Raw genomic sequence first — 21,425 nt, 5'->3', positions numbered from 1 at the left:
GTTGCTAACACCTTTAGTGACGGTGTATTCCCTCTATACCACCCATGCTGACCACTAGTAAAAACCCAAATTTGTATTGTGATTCTTGATATTTTAGATTTGAATGCTTTGAGAAAGTAAATTAGACACTCATAAAATTCAAAAAAATAAAAAATTATATAAAAAAAACTACATTCTTCATTAATCAACTTTTTTCCCTATATTATTTATTTATTTGTTTGTTTTTTTTTTTTTTTTTTTTTTGTTTTTATTATGCCACATGCCGACAATCAACTTGCAAATTTGACTAAAAATACAACTTGCCTGTAACAACCCGAATTTAAAATGAAATTAAAATGATATAGAGGATGGGAAATGGAAACCGGAAACAGAAGGAAATAGTCGGCTAGCGTTCGTCGACGACATTGGATTTTGGAAGGGAAAACAAAAAAGGATCATCAAGGCTTCGTCGACGAATCCCTTGTATTCGTCGACGAAGGGTTAAGAAAATTCGTCGACGAAGACTGAATTTCATCAACAAAGAAATACCGAGAGGCGTTTTGAGCCGACTGAATTTCGTCGACGAGGACTGAATTTCGTTGACAAAATTACTGAAGGATTCGTCGACGAATGACGTGGCTCGTCGACTAAATCCCCTATTCTATAAATATGAAAATCCGGATTTTAACTTTCTAAAGAAGCTATCTCTCTCTCTCTCTCTCTCTCTCTCTCTTCGATTTTGGGCTTGTTTCTCATTGGATCGAAGATTTGAAGCTACCATGATGCTCCTGACGAAGTTCTCTACGAGTTTGCCGGAGCGGATCGTTGGGAAAACGAAGTTGGAAATCATCCCTAAGTTAACGTAAAACTTTTTAAGCCGAATTTGACTTAACGATAGTTATAAGAAGTATTATACATGTAGAAATATTGAAGTTTAATACTAGGAGTTTTCATTTTCAAGGTTGTTGAGTTAGGAACCCTACGGGTGCAGGGAAGCTTTTCTTAGGGGCTTTAAAGGAATTAGGTAAGGGGATAAACTAAGCTAGTATCTCATGAAAATGTATGTATATTTATAGCACTTGATTTCTGGAAAGAAAGTATGTTTATATATATATGATTTATATTTGAAAAATACGGTTAAAATGATGGTATGTTAAATATGTGGAAAATTTCTTTAGTGTGACATGAGTGTAAAATGTTATGAGATACTGTTTTCTAGAATTGTGATTATGATACGGATTTTTATATTAGGAAAACTGGTGTACGGGCCGAAATTTTTATGATGTGATTTGCCGGTGTACGGGTCGTGCTATGATGTGATTTGCCAGCGTACAAGCTGTGCTATTTTTGCCGGTGTACGGGTTGTGCTATGATGTGATTTGCCAGCATACAGGCTGTGCTATTATTTACCGGCGTGCGGGCTGAGCTATGATAAAATGTGTAATACCGGCGTACGAGCTGATGATTTTCATGATACACGTATATATACAAAATGATATGATTGATGTGAAAATAAATGATATGAGATATCTATGTATCACAGTTTTAGTATATGTTATATGATATCAGAACTTGGTTGGCTTGGTCTAGGCTAGCACTTGCATGGTATAGTTACTATGTGTCCATGGTCCTCGTGATCATGATATTTGTGTTAACGCCGCTGTACGAAGTGGTGTAAGATTGGATGGTTGATGTGGTTATTAAAGAAGTGTGGTGTGATCCCCTTTGGTGTACGGACCAGATCTGGCAAACCCATCTGACCTACAGACTACTGTTTGACTTGGCAGTGGTCAGCCAACTATTGTCAGGTCCAGCCTTCGGGTCATACAACCCAGTTATGTGGGGTTAATACATGACAACAGCCAGCTAACCTACCAGGATGGTTTTTATGTTATTATTACTATATGAGATGAGATATGTTTATGAAAATGCAATATGTTCTGCCATGATTTTATACATACATGTTTTCCCAGATTTGACAAAATAGTTATTGAATATGTTATGTATGGGATATGTACAACACAGAATACTCATGTTGCCACACACAAGTATTAGTTTATTACCCTTACTGAGAGGTGTTTCACTCCTAAATTTTATAAACTTTTCAGGAGCCCCAGATAGGAAAGCGAGAAAAGCCCTGCTGAGCTAGTGTTGTTTATCTGCCCTCTGCGAAGGATAAGTTTTTGTAGGGACAGTTAGATTTTGTGGGAAATGTCCCTAGATTTATTTTGGGATGTATATATGGAAATACTGTGGACTATAGCAACTCTGGTATATTGTAATATATGGTATTGAGATATATATTACTGTATGTTTTCTGCTGCTAGGGCTTGTATTGTATGTTCTGATATATCTCTGGTACCCACGGGTTCAGGTGGATTGTGACCTGCTGAACTGGAATATGGGAAATGTGTTATTGATATTATAAAAAAAAAATGTGGAAAAATGAGTAGGTCGTGACATTGCCGGTATTTTATTCCAACTACAGACACATTATGCATATGCTTTTGTTGAACTTGCATTACAAAAATTAAATCCCTACTCCCGGTAGTTGCACCAGCGCTTAGAGAGTATACACTTGGAACTTTAATTCACTAAAATTTTGGTAACTAAGGTTTGAGGTTGAAGGTGCAGTTGGGCCAATGCACAGCAGGCTTCTTGGCTTTGAGCACCGGATTTCTCTCAAAGAAATTTGCCGGCCGGAGTTCGAATCCGCCGCTTATTGTTGGCATGATCGGAAAATCTTCTTGGTAAGGGACGTGATGAAATCCCACTGTCACCCACAACACGATATCCCTATTCTCTATCTCTCGATTTCTGCAAGACGATCGATGACAATCATAGATCATCAATAGCCAATCAGTTATCCACACACAATCATCTCTAGGAAAAATGAATATAGAAGAAATCTAATATATATATATATAGGAAGGATAGAATCCATATATTCATCATATGCTTTAAATCTGAAAAACACACACATGAACACGCGAGGACAAGCGTATACACATTCATGTAAATGCATGCATTGCACTGCGTGGAAACCTAGCTAGATAAAGCAGGGTACGTACCTGGAGCTCCAGACGGCAAGGGTATCGTCGCCCCGGCTCTGATCCACAAACACCCCTCCCGCCCATTTTTCCGACTTATTGTATGGGGTGACCCACACGTGATTGTTGGTGAATGCCCCACGGATTTGCGGGTAATCGTCCTCCCACAAGAGTGGAGGCGCCACCGTCGCACCCGGCATCAGCCGGTACCCCGCCGGGTTTCCCACCCGGGTCCTCTTGTTGGGATTCAACATCAGCAGTTCAACCGGATCCGACCCGATTAGAATCCTGGCATCCGACTCCGTCTTAGCGGTCTCGCTGACGACGCTCCAGAAGCTCTTTCTGGGAGAGGCGGTGGGTGGGTCGACCGGGCGCCTCTGGAGCTTGGATTTGACGAAGGAGTTGGGCTGGCCGTCGACGTCGAGGTCGAGGCGGTAGGTAAGGAAGTGGTCGTGAAAAATGGCTATGGAATTTTCTGCTAAGAGGGTGCCCTGGGGATATCTCTCTGCCGTCTCAATATCATTTACGTGCTGATAGGAGGATCCCTTCACTTCTAGTATTCCAGTTAGTCCTACCTGAATGCGTTCGTTAAGAATATAATCTTTTTTATATAACTATTTTTAACTAGCTAATATATTCCTAGATATAGGCATTGTGCAAACCAAATATAAGTTTAGTGTGTAATTAATTATACATGCATGTTATATTTTGAAAATATTTAAAATAAAAATTAAAAAATCCAAAGGTATAAAATTGACTTTTAAATTTTTTTAAACAATTGAAAACTAGAAACATAAATAGAAGACTAGTAATGTGAACAAAGAAGATTTTATAATCTATTTTTAAATGTAAAATATAAAAAAATAATAGTACCAAATCGATCTAAGATATATATTTTTTATCTAAAATCATTCATGCATGTACCTCGATTTTGATGGATCCACAAGGTTTAAATTCCCAATCAATCACGTAATCATAGTTGCCAACCGTTGCAATCATCCTTACCACTAGGCTAATCTCTGCCCTAACCTCCCTTATCTGCAATAATAATAATAATAATAATAATAATAATAAACCAAATATAAATAAATAAATCAATAATTAAAGTTAATGTAATAAACTAATAAAATAAAGCTACTTAATTTTTTTTTTCTGAAAAGTCAATTCGTATACGTACAGTTTGTCCAGGGATAAGCGTCTCAGTGTGACGCCATAGAATGTTGCCGGCTTGGCGCTCAAAGATGCAGAAAACGTTGGATATTTTAGTGGGATTCCCATCCTGGGCTGCGTAGTAGTGGTCCATGAATACCGCATTGGCTGGGCAATCGGCCAAAGGCTCCATCTCTATGGCGCATAACCCAAACCCGAATTCTCCCAAATCGAAAAATGACCGGAAGTACCATTCTTCGGTCGTGTCCATGTACGGCACAAACAACTCTGACACATGTCCTTTGTACATCACCTGTCGATACTTCTGCTTTTCCACATCGTAAATAGATGCTAGCGATATGATTGGGCCAGCTCGAACATCAAAGCTCAGATGAAACTTCCAATTGGCCCACCTAACACCGCCATACCACACGTTATCACTCTACCATAATATATTAAACTTATTTTCAAAATTTATTCATTTTTAAACAAGATTCAAACACATCTTTTTAACTTGTGCGCTGCAACAAATAATTAGCACATTCCTGATAATTCATTAGGTGGACCATGAGTAGGGAATCGAATTCAGACCTTGAGATTGCCAAAGTTTAACTTTGTCCTCACAACTTAAGCTCAACTTCGCTCTAATAAGAAATATTTTGGTATAATTATAATATTTACCTAATTTAAGCCTAGTTCTACCTAATAGTTAAGTTTAATAATGTACAAGCCACACTCAAGTTGACTAACACTTTGCTTAGTATAAAAGAAAAAAAAAAGTATGCACGTACTCGTGTTTAAACTTATATACACTTACATTGCACATGCATCTGTGCAAAGGCCTAGATGTAATTTGCCTAATGATAAATAAAACAATTAAAAATAGATATTTTTCATTGAATAAGAAAGTGAAAAATAAATATTTTAATCAAAATAAATTCATCAATTTAACTGTTGTTAACTAGTGAGACAATTTTCGTCATGTGTTAATTAACTTTATGAAAGTATAGAGTTAGTAAAAGATGAAATTTTTGGGCATTAAAGGATTTCTAGGTGTTTTGAAAAGTATAAGGAATATAATGTCATTTAAAAAAGAATTTACACATTTATTTTTAATTTATATTGGTTAAGATATTAACATATTATGAATAATTCACTAATTAAAAACTATAAAATATAATTTTCATAACACTTAAGCAAGTTAGAATAGAACCTAGTCATGCAATAGCATAAACAATAAACAAATACACAACAGTCAAAAGTCATATATTATAATCAAAATAAAAATTAATTTATTTTAGATGCGTGTCGGCTGTCATTTTTGTCTTCTCATGACCAAATTTTGTCTGGCTATATTACAATTTATTAAACAATATTAATTATAAACAAATGCACAGTTGGCAACAATCAAATATTATAATTTATTTTTGGAAGTATTATTCTAGACCAAAAGAAATTATTACCAATACTCATTTTTATAAAATAAAATGAAGACAAACTTATCATTTCATTAAAAAAAAACAAACAAAACATAAATCTGTCTTTTAGCACATACAAAAAATAAGTAAAATGCCAATGAATTTATTTAGAGTGATAATTAGGAGTGGGCATAGTTAGGGTCGTGGAACCAACTCCATGAACCTTCGAAACTGACTAACAGAAGTTTCAATTAGCCAACAAATAAAAACTGAAATCAAACAATGCCAGACAGCTAATCTGAAATTTGGTTAACCCGTTTCTATGCTAATATTCAAAGTTAATTGAACTAAGACATCGGATCCAATTTAAATTCTAAATTCACCATAAATTAATATTTTTCTCCTCCATCGTATTGAACATGCAAATTTTAAAATTTAAAGCTCAAAATTCAAGTTTGAAGTCATAGAAAAAATCAAATTACGATCCTATATAAGTTTAAAGACATCCACCCATGGTTTAAATAAAAATCCTAGTAAAATTTATAATTAAAAATAATAATATAAAGTAACCAAGCCACGTGTTGCAACATCCTAGAGGGCCAGCCCAGGAGAAGGGATAGGATTGAGTCTCCTGATCGCCTCGACTAAGTGGCGAACTCCATATTATGTGAAACTTGATTTAATATATGAGACTGAAAAATATGTTACTTAAAATTCAATGGTGTCACCTCTAACCTATTAATTCTATATGCAGTTAAAACACCTTTTTAATATAGCACTAGTTTATTGATCATTAAACTACATCTAAGGCCAAGGAAACCAATAGACCATGATCTGCATCACCAAATTTAGACTTGGGAGTACAATTATGCAAAGGGAAAATATTAGCATCCCTTTACACTTGCCTAGCGAACGGTATCTAACTAACTATAGATTACCTTAAATTGATTCAAATAACCTTTAATTTACTCCTTAATTATCAAATATGTTACAAAAATTTAAAACAAAAATGCAAAACGCGGTGTGATTTAAAACCTCAAAAAATGGGGGAAGGGGGATTTTACTAGATAAACCCCCCTTAAATTTAAAATAGGTGAGGTTTAAAATATCTTTTTACCCTTCATTTCATCATTGGGTCGCAAACATGCACATATAAACATATATGCACACACATGTATAAAAGAAAGGGAAAAGCACATATTCATGCTACAAACAAGGCACACAATAAGAAAATCACACAAAAAAAACTAGTGAAAAATGACCAAAATTGAGCAAAAAATTATCCTAAAATTTTTTCAGAAATTTTCTCTATTTTCTATATTTTTCTACAATTTTTAAAGATTTTTAGGGAATTTTCTCAAATTTTATAATTTTTTGTATATTATAATTTTTTATCATTCATATTGTTATTTTTAGGCCCTCCTGAGTTAAAGAATACTCAAAGGATTTTTTTTTTGCTGCTTTTTTCTTTTCTTTTTGTGCTTTTATACAATGTTTCTTAATTTTTTTGGATTTTCTGGGAATTAAAAGTGAATTTTAATATTATTTTTTAAAAATTTTTAAAAATAGCAAATCAGTTCAAGGAGATGAACTAGATCAAACCAGTTCAATTGATTTGACTAGGTCAGCAAGATAGACCCGAGTCAAACTAGATTGACAGAATAAAAGGAAAGAGAAGTAGGAAATGGGCCAGGTCTGGCATGTGTCACCATTCGAAGTAACACATGACCTTCAATGAATGTCCTAATTTTATTTTTGACCAAGTTCAAAGGAGAGAGAGGCAAGAAATGAGATAGGTCTGCCATGTGTCACCCATGAAGGATGACACTTGATCTTCAATGAATGACCTCATTGATTTATTTTATTTTATTTGAAAAAACAAGGAAGTGGCATATGGCCTATGACATCATGATGACATCACTTACCAAGTGGTGCCACACCACTATCTCAGAGACATAAATAGGGATTGCCGATGTGACATCAATCCAATCATCCACAAAAAACACAAAATGTACGGCTTGGATCACATCACATCACTAGGTGGCAACCACGACGTGCCACATGTCACCCCCCGATGGGTGACACATGGCCCACTATAGATTATTTTTAAAAAAAAAACTTATATATATATTATTTCTTTTTCCTTCTCTCTCTCTCTCTCTCTCTCAACTCTACAACCTCCTCTGGTTGCCATAGCCATTGCCATAGGTGGCCTCCGCCACCTCCAGTCGACTTCACATCAAGTCAAACCTCCCTTCACTTTCTCTTCTCAATATATTCTCTCAATCACTTTGCGTCACTCTCTTGTAATCTCTCTTCTTCTTTCTCAGGTCTCTTTTCACTCTTTATCTCTTACGTACCTCAATCTCTCTCTAATCTCTTGATATCTTTCTCTTTTGTAGGTTCAAACGGAGGCACAAAAACATGTAGCCTTGTGCAATCTGTTTACCCAAGCTTGGATTCAAGTATACCCCCTCTTAATTTCCTTACTCTCTCTCTTTCTCAACCTTTCTCAAATCTTCTCTTTATCTCACCTTTTCATTTCTCCATTTTCTTTAATTTTCTGGCGCTTGGTTGCATTTTCATGCAAAAACAGGGGATTGAGATTTATCAAGGTTGGAATTAGGGTTAGGCTTAGGTCAGGGTAAGGGTTAGGCTCAGGTTAAGGTTCCATTAGGTTTAGGATTTGTGGGCATGAGGTCTTGGTCTTAAGTTGGGCTTTAGTTTATTAGATATAGGCTTGGGCTAGGGTTTATTTTTAAGATAGGCCTAGGTTAAAAGACCATGGGCTTAAGTTTCAGGGTTTGTAGGCTTAGTCAAGGTTTCAAGGTATTTGGTTTAAGTCCAATTGGACTTAGAACCTTAAGTTGGGCTACGAACTCGGATTGGATTAAGCCTGTGCAATTTGGGCTTACGTTTTAAATTTCGGACATTGGTTTAGGTTGGGCCGCAAGTTTAGGCTTAATTTAGGTTTTAGGATTTGGGTCAGGGTTTTATGCTTTATGCAGATTATGTTGGCGAATTGGGCTTTGGTTTTAAGGGCTTAATGCAAGGTTAAATGGGCCACAGGGTCTTAGGCTTGATTCAATTGGACCAAGGAGGTTTGGGGTTACTAGTCCTGGGATTCAGCTAGGGTTAATTAGTTTTAGGGTTAAGGTAAGGCTTACCCAAGACAAGCTGACTCGATCGGGTCTTCGAGTTGGTTTGACTTAGATCCAAGTCAGGTTGACCTACGTCAATAGGTTGGGTCAAATAGGGTTTTGGGTCTTTGACCAGGATCATGGGTTGTATGACCCAAATTTTCAAGTCAAGTTGACCTGAATTCTCTTGGGATTTTTCAGGGGTTTTGAATTGAATTTTTAGGATTTTGTTTGGGGTTTCATTTGGAGTGAATTTTGATTCAAAACTTGGTGCTATGGTGTGGTGTTTCACTAAAGTTCTACTTGTTCATTTTTTATTTTCTAAATTTAAGCAATGAGGTGCATATTAGAACTGCAAAAACCTTATTTGGACGAAATCAATTCCAATTTTCAAATTTCTACTTCCATTTCAACATATTGCCTTCAATCAAATAGCCCACAATGCATAAAAAATAACCAACGTACACTTATGAACACATCCAAGTGAAGGAGTGAGAGTATTTACCTTTTTTATTCTTCTTCTTTCCTTTCTCCTGTACTGCTACTGCCAACCAATTATCTCTATCTTACTTTGAATATTGCAAGCTTCTTCAAATTACTGTTTTCTTGTTTTCTCCTTGAACACTTTCTTCTGGATTTTATTCTTATTAATCTCTCTGCCAGTCAAATGCATTCTCTTCACTTTCTTTGAACAATTTTTTGCCTAAAAGTTTCTAAAGCCTCCCCTAAATGCCTTTCCTACTGGCTTCTTACTTTCTCCCTCAACAATTTCTTTCAAAGTCCTCCCTCTATTTCCCTTTTTTTTAGCCTCTATTTATAGGTCAACTTGTATGAAAACTAGCTCATAGGAAATGTGAGGCATGCTAGCCATGGGAACCAAGTACATAGGAAAGTGTTGCATGGGGGAGGGGAAGGCAACTACATGGCTCAACTATCATGGGGGACAGCCATGCAAAAGGGGCTGCTAGATTCAACTAAAGGCCACCAAATTGTGTTTCTCGCTATCCTCATCTCAAAACTAGGCTTTAATTCAAAAGTTAAGCCCACAATAGGCCTTAATTTACTCAAAATAAGTCCATAAGGCCTGTACGTGTTGATAAGTGGACCCCAAATCATTAATTTGCCCAAATTGGGTTGCAATAGAAATAGTGGACCCATAATGACTTTAAATCACAAAATTAGTCGAAAATCGAGCTTGTAGGTGTTGAAGAAGACCCAAAGCAAGCAACCCCAAGAATGAAGAACAAATTTTCCTTCTTTGTATTTTTCAAAAATATTGTACTTGTTATGCACATGGATGAATGAATGTAAAACAATTTGCACAAAAAAAACCCCATGAATGAAATTTCACTTCATCATAGTAAGTTTGGGAGAGTTAAAATGAGAGATCCGACTAGGTGAAGACCTTAGATGACACATCTAACTAATTGACTAAAAAAAACTAAAATTAAATAACAAAATATAAAATCCCAAAAGTTTTGCTATATAATGGTCGGACAAAATGGAGTGTCTACACTAGGTTCTAAATTATTATAGATAAATAAATTTTTATTTAAATTATTCAAAATTAATATAATATTTTTTTTTTATATTTATAAGAAACTGGTGTGATTCACTATGTTAACTGTGATTATGAATGGATTGAACTAAAATTGAATTGTTAATCGAAACAATTGAACACTATGAACAGAAATTGAACCAAAAAAAGAATTAATTTTTTTTTTATTTGATTCAGTCCAATTTAATTTTTCTTGCCTAGCTTCTATGATAGATACTTTATAATCCTATGTTTGGGAGTATGACATCCAGATTTTAAATTTGACTTTGTGTAAATTTTAGAAAATATACATTAATATATAATATTTTTTATCAAATTTACATAAATTCAAATCCAAACATCCAAATAGTATACATAAAACTCAAAACTGCTTCTTTGAAAACAAAATCCTTACGTAATATTAACTAAAAAGAGACCAATCATTTCCCAACAATGATTCTGCCATCCGCTAAAAAAGTAACCGTATAACAGAAAAATGGGATCTAGTTGCGACATACCATATGTAATCTCTGTTTCTTAATTAAACAATACCAGTGTGGCTCCTTTCATATTTATTATGAAAATATTTAACTCCACTAGCCCATGATGATTCGAGCCTACATGGCAAGGCTAAAATGCGTGGACCCACACTATATTACCAAGTTTAGCTTAGTCATGTGGGTTCGTGTCATTATAGGCTCATGACATATAACATATTTATTTTTATCATGAAGATAATACAAAAATAAGTAAAATGAGTGTATTGAAATTAGAAGAAAAATAAGTCTACCTTAGATGAGATCAGAACACATGCAAAAATTTTTAATAACGAATACATTACGCTAGTGTTATCATTTGAGTGCAAAGAAGTGTATATTTTATTTATATAAAACTAGCCTATAGGAATGTACTATTTGCGCACTCAATGACTTAAAAAAAAAAAAAATTTAATATTAAAATAAAATAACAAAAAATTAAAGAGAATAAATATATTTGGGATAGTTGTAAAATAATTATTGGGGATATTTTGAGATAATTATGAGTAATTATAAGGATAAATTTAACACAATTATAAAAATATTTTGAAATAGTTATGGGTATTTGAAGAGATATTTTGAGATAATTATTATTAGTTATAAATATAAATTCGATATTTTTGAAAAAAAAAATCTCAAAAGAAAATCCCCTTTATAGTATTAAAGATACAAATACTAATTATTGGAAGCCGACAATATGCACATAGTAGAATGACATTTAAATTGAATATGAGAAATATTAACATGAGAAAATGAAATTATAGTGTCGTAAAACATGCTTTGTATCTTTTAATATTTTTCGCAAAATAATATCACATTAACATGATTTTTTGTCTATAACATGATAAAATCTTATAATATAAATGTAACGGTCTCGACCCAAGTCCAATGATCAAGGTATCGTCTAAAGTCCTCCATCAATGTGATTGTGACACTATAGCTAGCTTATAATTTATATTGAAACATATCTTTTACTTATATCGATTTAAGTGCGAATGTGAAATCTCATGATCAATGGATGACTTTTAAATTTTATAAAAAGAAATTTTTATTAAATATTTTAAATTATTTCACTTACATGAAAAAAACTAAGTATCTCTTATCAAATGGTTCCTTGCAATGTCAATATGTATTTTTTTTCAAAACCATGACTAACTAGGTAGCTACTAATTAATTCTTACCACTAACTCAGTTGGGTTAGTTCAAATGATAAGGGCGACTTATGACGTTGGTGATCTCAAGTCACAGTTCGATTCCATTTTAAACATTATGCTGGTAAATTACTAAGATAGTTATAAAAAAAAAAAAACTATCCCTACATTAATTGGACTTATTCAAGTACCTGACAGTGCCGTCGTCAACCCTGAACCCTGGCCCATCCGATTGCACCACCGTCACGCCACCAGGGTGCGGCCCAAACGGCGGCGCTTGCTTCGCCGCTTGGTACTCCGTCCCTTCCGCCTTGGGCAATGGCACCGTATCCCAGTCCTTGTACTTCGTTATTTTCATCTCGTCCAAATCAAACACCACCGTTATTCCCTCTATTGGCCTCATGTATACATTCACCGTACCATTCCGATAAAAGCACACCACTCTTATCACCCTCCTACTCTTCTTCTCTCCAAACCACCCCACGCTTGAAGTTGAGCACACTACTTGGGAAATATCCAAACCCCTCTTCCTAATCGACGCCATGAATGGCGGGTAGTTCACCGTTTTCTGCCCTGCCGCCGCCTGCTCCTCCAGGGTGAGGATCGGGTACCCGTCCCCGTCATGGACTTTGTCAGACACGATGCTACGAGTGGGCCGCAGCTCTACTACGAGTTCGCGGGAGCGGCAGTTGACTCGCACGTGGACAAGGGCTCGGCGCGGTGGGGGTAGATCGGTGGCACCGGGCTTTGAGAGCCATGAGGAGAGGATTGTGGCCTTGTCTGGCTCATCCACTCCTACATAATGAAAGGTTAGGTTGTGGGAGGAGGTGGGGTACTTCGATTTTATAAGGGTTTGAACGTGGGAGAGCTCCGATTCGCTTAGTGAGTCTAAGGGGTGGCGGCGGCGGCGGGGATGGTGCTTTTGGGATGAGATTGGTGATGGGAGGAAGAAAACGGAGACTAGTAGGAGAAGTGAGAGATCGCGCAGCTTCCATGCCATGGCTGTTGGCTAGCTAGCTTGCTTTCTCTGGGATAAGTATAACGGAGACTATATTTATAATTATATTTATCAATATTTTATATTATTATGCTACACATAAAGTATAACGCTTCTGAATATAGGCTATAATTCCAAAATTTCCATCAATAGTATTCTCTTATCAATTATTTGTATAATCAATGGCATTATTGATTTGTTTTTACTGCTTTTATTGTAGCTTGTGTGTGCATAAACAATAATATATAGACCATCCAAATAATATATTTTTTTATTCATTGTGTTACATAATTGTATCATGCAAATAATATACTATGCACAAAACAATAGATAAATAAAAATATGATATTTAGGAGGTAAATATAATCTTTTTTGAAATTTCAAAATATAGACCAATTGTAGGCAAATATGCTATGTGTTCCAAACAATATTTTAATTTAATTTTTGTAACCCTTAATAAAAATTAAATTAATATCTTTTCAACTGCTTATAATAATTAATTTTTTATTCATTGACCAAATGATGTTATATATATATATATATATATATATATATATATATATTAAGAATTCTTATGAATTTATATGCATTAAAATATTATTTATTAATAATTAAATTAATAATTAATAATTAAATTAATTAATAATTTATATGTTGCGTGATAAATGCAAACTATTGAATTACTCCCACCACTACTATTCTATCATGCAAGGACTGATGAAAGCAATATAGACGGGTCTAGCCCCCAGGGCATTGGTGCGGTGGATAAGCACGGGCAATCCAGTAGGGGGATTGTGCGTTCGATCCCCGGTTGATGCACTCGTGGAGCCAAAAACAGCGATGCCCTGGATCCTATTTGGATGGTAAGACAAGAAAAGTTCTAGGGTCAGATTTGACGAATGTCTAACCTGTGCTGCCGAAACCATAGCAGCATCCGATTAACCCAACCGGCGAACTAGGGGGGAATGCTGCCGACCTGTGAGTTTTGGTGCCGCACCATGGGGTCCAATTAGTGACTCGTCGATGACTGAAGTTTTCACGATAATCCAATATATATATATATATATATATATATATATATATATATATATATAGACGGGTCTAGTAATAAGAATTCATTACTATTGTCATCGCTGCAAAAGCGTGAAATGTCATTTTAAAAAGAATTCATTTGATTAATCAAAAATAGGGATTTTTTGGTGTTTTGAAAAGTATTAAGAATGTAGTGTCATTTTAAAAAGAATTTACACTTTTATTTTTAATTTATTTTGATTAAGATATTAAAATATTATGAATAATTCACTAATTAAAAACTATAAAATATAATTTTCATAACACTTAAATGACTTAAAATAAAATCTAATCATCAATAGCATAAATAAATACACAACAGTCAAAAGTCATATATTATAATCAAAATAAAAATTAACTTATTTTATATGTGTGTCATCTGTCATTTTTGTCTTCTCATAATCAAATTTTGTCTGGTTATATTACAATCAATCAAATATTACAAATTTTTTATTGAAAGTATTATTGCACTCTTCTCATTATTGCCAATACTCAATTGGGACCGCACCGTGGCCCTTCCCAATTGATATAACATGGATGTAGTCGTGCAATATTAATATGACAGTCCATTGGCACCCTTACCCGTCACACGATTTAGGCCCCACACCCCAATCCAGACACTCTGTTTTCTCCTTTCACCGCTTCGAAAATTTCCTTCCTCCTTCGGTTAACGTAAGCGGCGCATCAGGGTGAATGGAGTGCACATGCAATACAAGTAAAATTATTTGATGTACCTAAAATAACTAATTTTAAATAAAAATAAAAATTAAATTAAATATTAAGAACTCCTAATTAAATCATTCGCCTAAAATCTTATATTGTGAAGAGCCTCTGGTGAGACACACGGATAATTTCCCGCGCATCATAGCAAAACCCCCTTAGTCCTCCGTTTGGGAATTCGGAATTTAGCATCCTCAAATTGATTTTTTTCACTTGACTGAAACCCAAAAAAAAACCCATTTGAATTTTGAACAGAGCAGGGGCTGCAGCGGCTGTGGCGTCGTCTTTTCTGCAGGAGGGCCTACTTACTTTCTGCGCTCCTCATTTCATAATTTTTTTAGTAGGATGGAAAATTTTCAATTATAGGAAGACAAATTTAATAGGATTACATGACGGGTTTAACTTTTTTCACCAAACAAGTTAAAAAAATTAAAAAAAAAAAAAAAAACGAAGACAAACTTATCATTTCATCTAAAAAATAAACAAAACATAAATCTGTGTTTTAGTACATATAAAAAATAATGTAAAATGCCAATAAATTTATTTAAAGTGATAATTAGGGGTGAGCATAGTTAGGTTCGTGGAACCAACTCCATGAACCCTCGAACTGCTAATCGAATAACAGTTCTACATAATATTTTAATTTAGTTACTATTATTAATTGAATTGACAAATTTTTAGAACCATTATTAACACATGAATTAATTTACAAAATAATAAAATAATTTATATTTAAAAAATCCACGTAAATAAAATGATTAGTATTTTGAAATCTCCATCTACGCAATATTTTAATTTAATTTTTGTAACCCTTATAAAAAATTAAGTTAAAATCTTTTCAACCGCTAATAATAATTGATTTTTTATTCATTGATCAAATGATGTTTTATATATTAAGAATGCTAATGAATTTATATAAATTTAAATATTTTTTTATCATAACTAAGTTAAGAATTTTTATAATAATTTATAATTAAATTAATTAATAATTTATGTGTTGGGCGATAGATGCAAACTATTGAATTATTCCAATCACTACTATACTATCATGCAAGCACATTGAAAGCAAATATAGACGATTGTAATAATGAGAATACCACTATCATCACTGCAAAAACATGGATATTTCGTTATCACTTATTTGTATGATCAATTCTCTTTCTATCTCTATGATCATGATGAAGATCTGGTTAATTACATAGCGTTTTGGATTTATATATAAATAGTTATGTGTGTAATATTGATCCCTTTTTATGCTTTCATTATAACTTGTTTATATATATAAAATAAGTTGTATGAATTAAAATAATAATGCTACATTTATCATCCAAAAATTGAATTTTATTTTATATAATTATACCACACATATATTATAATATGCATAAAAAAATATATCCATAAATGTGTCATAATGGGTACGTAAACATAATATTTTGAAATTTCAAGATATAGATTAGTTCATTCAAATAAATATATTATGTGTTCCACCACCCTTTTTTTAAAAGAGTTGAAGTTATATACATAGTCAATGAAAAAAAAACTGAAATTAAAATTATTTTATTAAAATTACTTATGTAACTATTTATAGTTTATAAATCTTTTAGATATAAAATAATTCATAAGATTAAAGACATTTTAAGAAACAATAATGTTAATTAAAACTTTTTTTTTTCTCCGAAGGGCTTATACTATGTCTAGACCTCCTAGGTTTCAAACCTTATATTTCCATAATGGAAGTTTCAAATTTTAATGAGCAAGATGTCTTCCAAAAGATCTTAATTAATAGTGTGAGCTTATAAGGGTAATTTTTTCTAAAAATATTATTAATCATTCATGCGCGACATGCAACACAATAATTTGTTAGATTTAATTATTCTTTTTGTTGATAAGAGGACTTTTTACAACCATGGAGATCTTTTAAATCATTTTTCACTCTAATTTACATGTTAATTATATTGCCTAATTGGGCTAACTCAAGTGGAAAGAGCAATTTGTAACTTTGGTGACCTGAATGTCACAGGCTCGATTCCTTCTTGAGGCATTACGCAAGTGAATTACCAAAAAGTTTGGTGCCGCACCACAGTGTCCAATATGGAGCGATGGTGGCTAGAGTCTTTAGGCTATAAAATATATATATATATATATATATATATATATAAATTATTCTTATTTTAAAATTCAAAAAAATTTATATAACTTTCCATTATATTTTTAACACTCATTATCTCCTGAAATAAAAAAATTTAGAAATATAAAATATACATAATACCCACGGAGAATTTCTTATTAAAAAATGTCCTCTAAGTAGCTCATCATAAATATTTTATTTAAAAAAATTACAAATGACGACTTTTAAGATTCCCATATGAAATTTTTAGTTCCAAATTAAAGTAGGTAGATCAATCCATTAATTAATATTTGGGGCAAAATTATAAAACCAACCCATGCCCTCACAAAATTATAAAATTACATTAATTAATGCATCCCCACTCAAATTAATGATTATAGCATGAACTCTCTAAGTCTAATATACATATTTTATATCCCAACTTGGGTGATATATATATTAAAATAATTAATAAAAAAAATCAGAGTTGATGGAGACTATTTCGGGAGAGGAGAGAAAGACGAAGGGAGCTGATATGGAGCTGATATACACATATATAAAAGGTACTACCCAAGCAGTCATTTCAAAGTTGACCCGAGAGAATTATGACAACTAGTCTATTTAAATGAGAGACCTTTTAGGTGCTCAGGATGTCATGGACATCGTTGAAGATGAGTACAGAGAAAGACCATCAAAAGAAGCCAAAGTAGTTATGCCTGATACTCAAAGAACGACCTTGCGAGCCAATTGAAAGAAGGATTGCAAGGCGAAATCTATAATCTACCAAGACCTTGATGAGACCACGTTTGAAATCAACGCCTCCGCAAAGACATCCAAAGAAGTTTGGGACTCTCTCCATCGAACACACAAAGGTGTAGAAAAAGTAAAGAAGATTTATCTTCAAACATTGCGAGGTGATTTCGAATCCTTAAAAATGAAATCTACTGTATCTATTGCTGATTACTATACATGATTTATGGTAGTATCAAATCAATTGAGAAGAAATGGAGAGACTCTCAATGATGAGAGAATTTGTGAGAAAATTTTACGATCTTTGGATCCAAAATTTGATTATATAGCTGTGACCATAGAAGAAACAAAATATCTAGAAACCATATCCGTAGAAGAACTTGTGGGCTCACTCCAAGCCCATGAGCAGAAAGTCAACAAGAGGAGTGATGATAAAGCATTGAAGCAAGCCCTCAAAACGAAGTTGTCCCTCACTATAGATAGATACGACAAAGGGGGGACGTCACGGCGAGGAAGAGGACGAGGCTGAGGATCTCGTGGAAGAAATTATGGAAATTTTGAATCCAGAGAAGGCGGCATAGGCAGAAGAGGTCCCATTAGTGATGGACGCAATCAATAAAACTATGTCCCATGAGACAGAGGACAAGGAAAAAGAGGGGCATACAATAACCGTCTGAATGTAGACAAGAGAAAAGTTCAGTGCCACAACTGCCACAAGTGCGGACACTACAGTAATAAGTACAAAGGTAATTCCCAAAATTAAGAAGTAAATGAAAATGCTAACTTTGCAGGAAAAGAGAAAGCCGAAGGAGAATCGTTGCTGCTAATGGCACACAGTTCAACCCAATAGGACCAAAATGTTTAGTACCTTGACTCTGGAGCCAGCAATCACATGACTGGAAGAAAGAACCTGTTTAATGAACTTGATAAGAAAGTTCAAGGAGAGATATCATTTAGTGATCTCTCTAAAGTCTCAATTTGATAAAGGGGAAATGTCATAATTAAGAGGAATGATGGATACCATGCTTTTATCTCCAACGTGTACTATGTGCCAGCCTTAAAGACTAGTATACTTAGTCTCGAACAGCTTGTGGAGAAAGGTTGCCAAACTAGCCTTAAAGATAAGTAGATGGTGATAACAGATGCTCGAGGTAAGCTCGTTACTCTAGTACAAATGGAAAAGAATCGAATGTTTCCACTCGCCATTCAACATGATACACCAAGGTGTTTAAGTGCTATCATCAAAAACTGGCTATGGCATCTTAGTTACGGACTTCTGAATTTTGAAATTTTGAAACAGTTGGGAAGCAAAAAGATGGTGAAAGGCTTACCCTATATCCACCACCCAAATTTGATATGTGAAAGCTGTGTTCTAAGCAAGAAACACATAAATAGATTTGGAAAGCAAACCGACTAGAGATCTACCATGCCGCTCCAGTTAATACACGTAGACGTGTGTGGTCCATTGAGGCCATTTTCAAATGGACAGAACTGATACTTCCTTACCTTCATTGACGATTATAGTAGGAAGACTTAGGTATACTTTTTGAAAAGAAAGTTAGAGGTGTTTGATAAGTTCAAAGAGTTCAAAGTTCTTGTGGAGAAATAGAGTGGCTATTGCATCAAGTCACTCCAGTCAGACGAAGGAGGAGAGTACAAGGATGAAGCTTTCCTAGAATTCCTTAGGCAACAAGGGATTCAAAGACAATTCACGTCGACCTACACTCCCTAGTTGAACGATGTAGCTGAAAAGAAGAACTGCACGATCCTTAACATGGCCAGGAGTATGTTAAAGGATAAGGTTGTGCCCAAGAGTTTTTGGGCAGAAGCAATATCATATGTAGTCTATCTACTCAACCAATCTCCTACGAAGAGCCTTGATACAAAGACGCCTCATGAAGCCTAGAGTACTCACAAGCCCATTGTGAGTTATCTTAGGGTGTTTGGTTCCATAGCTGATGCCAAGATCCTAGAGGTAAGAAGGACAAAGTTGGAAGATAAAAGAAAGAAATATATCCTTGTTGAATATGGCGGCAACACCATGGGATATCGACTATACAATCCCATCAATAAGAAAATCATTCACAGTCGGGATGTCATTTTTGAATAAAATGAATCTTGGAAATGGGACCAGGCTGAATCTTCCAAAGATGCGGAATTGACGTTTGAAGGAGAAGAACCCACACAGACAAGAGAAGTGGCTATCGAGTCACAAGTTCTTGAGCTACAGACACCTCCATACGGTTCACCACAGAGGAATGAATCTCTATCACCAATTGAGCGTAAAATCTCAAACATAAGGCCTAGAGGAGCCCGTAATCTAACTGATCTGTATGAAACTACAGAACCAATAGCAGAGTATGTTACACTATATTGTCTACTATTGACCAGTGACCTGGTTAGCTTTTAGGAGGCTAACGAAGAAGACAAATGGAGAAAAGCGATGGATGAGGAGATTTGATCCAGTAAGAAGAACAAGACTTGGGAGCTAACAAATCTCCTGAAGAGTCGCAAAACTATTGGTGTGAAATGGGTCTACAAAACCAAAAAGAACGCTCAAGGAGAAGTTCAGAGATACAAAGTAAGACTTGTTGCCAAGGGCTACAAGCAGAAAGAATGGATTGATTATAGAGAAACCTTTGCTCCGGTTGCTAGGCTTGAAACCATCAGATTACTAATTTTACTATCAGTACAAAATGGATGGAAGATTTACAAACTAGACGTGAAATCGGCATTTCTAAACTGTTTTTTGGAAGAAGATATCTATATCGATCAGCCACCTGGATATGTGAAGAATGAAAAAGAAGATAAAGTGTACAAGCTGAAGAAAGCACTTTATGGCTTGAAGTAGGCACCTCGTGTGTGGAACATGAAGATTGATGACTACTTCCAGAAGAATGGATTTGAGAAGTTTCTCTACGAGCATGCGCTATACATGAAAATGGTGACAAACGGAAGCATGTTGAATATTGATGATCTGATCTTTACTAACAACAATCTAGAGATGTTTGCCGCTTTCAAGAGGAGCATGGTCAAAGAATTCAAAATGACGGATATTGACCAAATGACTCGTTTTCTTGGCATAGAAGTCGTGCAAAGCAAGAAGAGAATCTTAATCTCTCAAACCCACTATGCAAAAGAAGTACTGAAGAAGTTTGGAATGGAAAAATGCAACCATGTGACAAGTTCAGTTGAAGTGGGATTGGAATTAAGAAAGAATGAGCAAGGAGATGTTGACCCCACATATTTTAAGAGTCTAGTTGGAAGCTTGAGGTATTTAACGTGCACTAAACTAGACATACTCTATGGAGTTGGACTAGTTAGCAGGTATATGGAGACTCCTGACCAGTCCCACTTGAATGCAGCAAAGAGGATACTCCACTATGTCAAGGGTACTATCACTAATGGTATGTTCTATTCATCAAAAGGTGATTGCAAACTTATCGGTTATTCAGATAGCGATTGGAGAAGAGATCTTCGTGAAAGAAAAACTATTACAGGATTCACATTTTTCATGGGAGATACAGAATTTACAAGGCCATCGAAGAAGCAACATATCGTAACACTGTCATCATGTGAAGCTAAGTATGTTGCTACTAGTTCAGCTGTTTTGTCATGGTATATGAATTAGGAATGTACTAAAGTATCTAGGATTTCTTCAAGACAACCCTACAAAAGTCTACATCGATAACCGATCAACGATTGCACTTGCAAAAAATCCAGTTTACCATGAAAGAAGCAAACATATTGATACTCGGTATCAATTTATCAGGGAGCATGTCAAGAAGAAAGAAGTGGAGTTGATATATTGCAAAACGTA

The 21,425-nt window shown here is 34.5% G+C and overlaps 1 protein-coding gene across 1 annotated transcript; it reads right to left on the bottom strand.

The window, feature by feature from the left end:
* Nucleotides 1-2,384: 2,384 nt before the first annotated feature.
* On the bottom strand, nucleotides 2,385-12,989 carry LOC131151110 (amine oxidase [copper-containing] alpha 2, peroxisomal-like). The gene is made up of 5 exons (XM_058102312.1): nucleotides 12,152-12,989; nucleotides 4,207-4,591; nucleotides 3,954-4,067; nucleotides 3,051-3,604; nucleotides 2,385-2,796 (listed from the first exon to the last, which is right to left on the bottom strand). Exons 1-5 carry the CDS (start codon nucleotides 12,958-12,960, stop codon nucleotides 2,589-2,591), a joined length of 2,070 nt encoding a protein of 689 aa, XP_057958295.1. The 5' UTR covers nucleotides 12,961-12,989; the 3' UTR covers nucleotides 2,385-2,588.
* Nucleotides 12,990-21,425: the final 8,436 nt, after the last annotated feature.

Source organism: Malania oleifera, chromosome 3 (genome assembly GCF_029873635.1).
Source record: "Malania oleifera isolate guangnan ecotype guangnan chromosome 3, ASM2987363v1, whole genome shotgun sequence".
Lineage (NCBI taxonomy): Eukaryota > Viridiplantae > Streptophyta > Magnoliopsida > Santalales > Ximeniaceae > Malania > Malania oleifera.
Note: the sequence above shows the minus strand (reverse complement) of the source record. Positions and strands in the feature narration are given on the sequence as shown.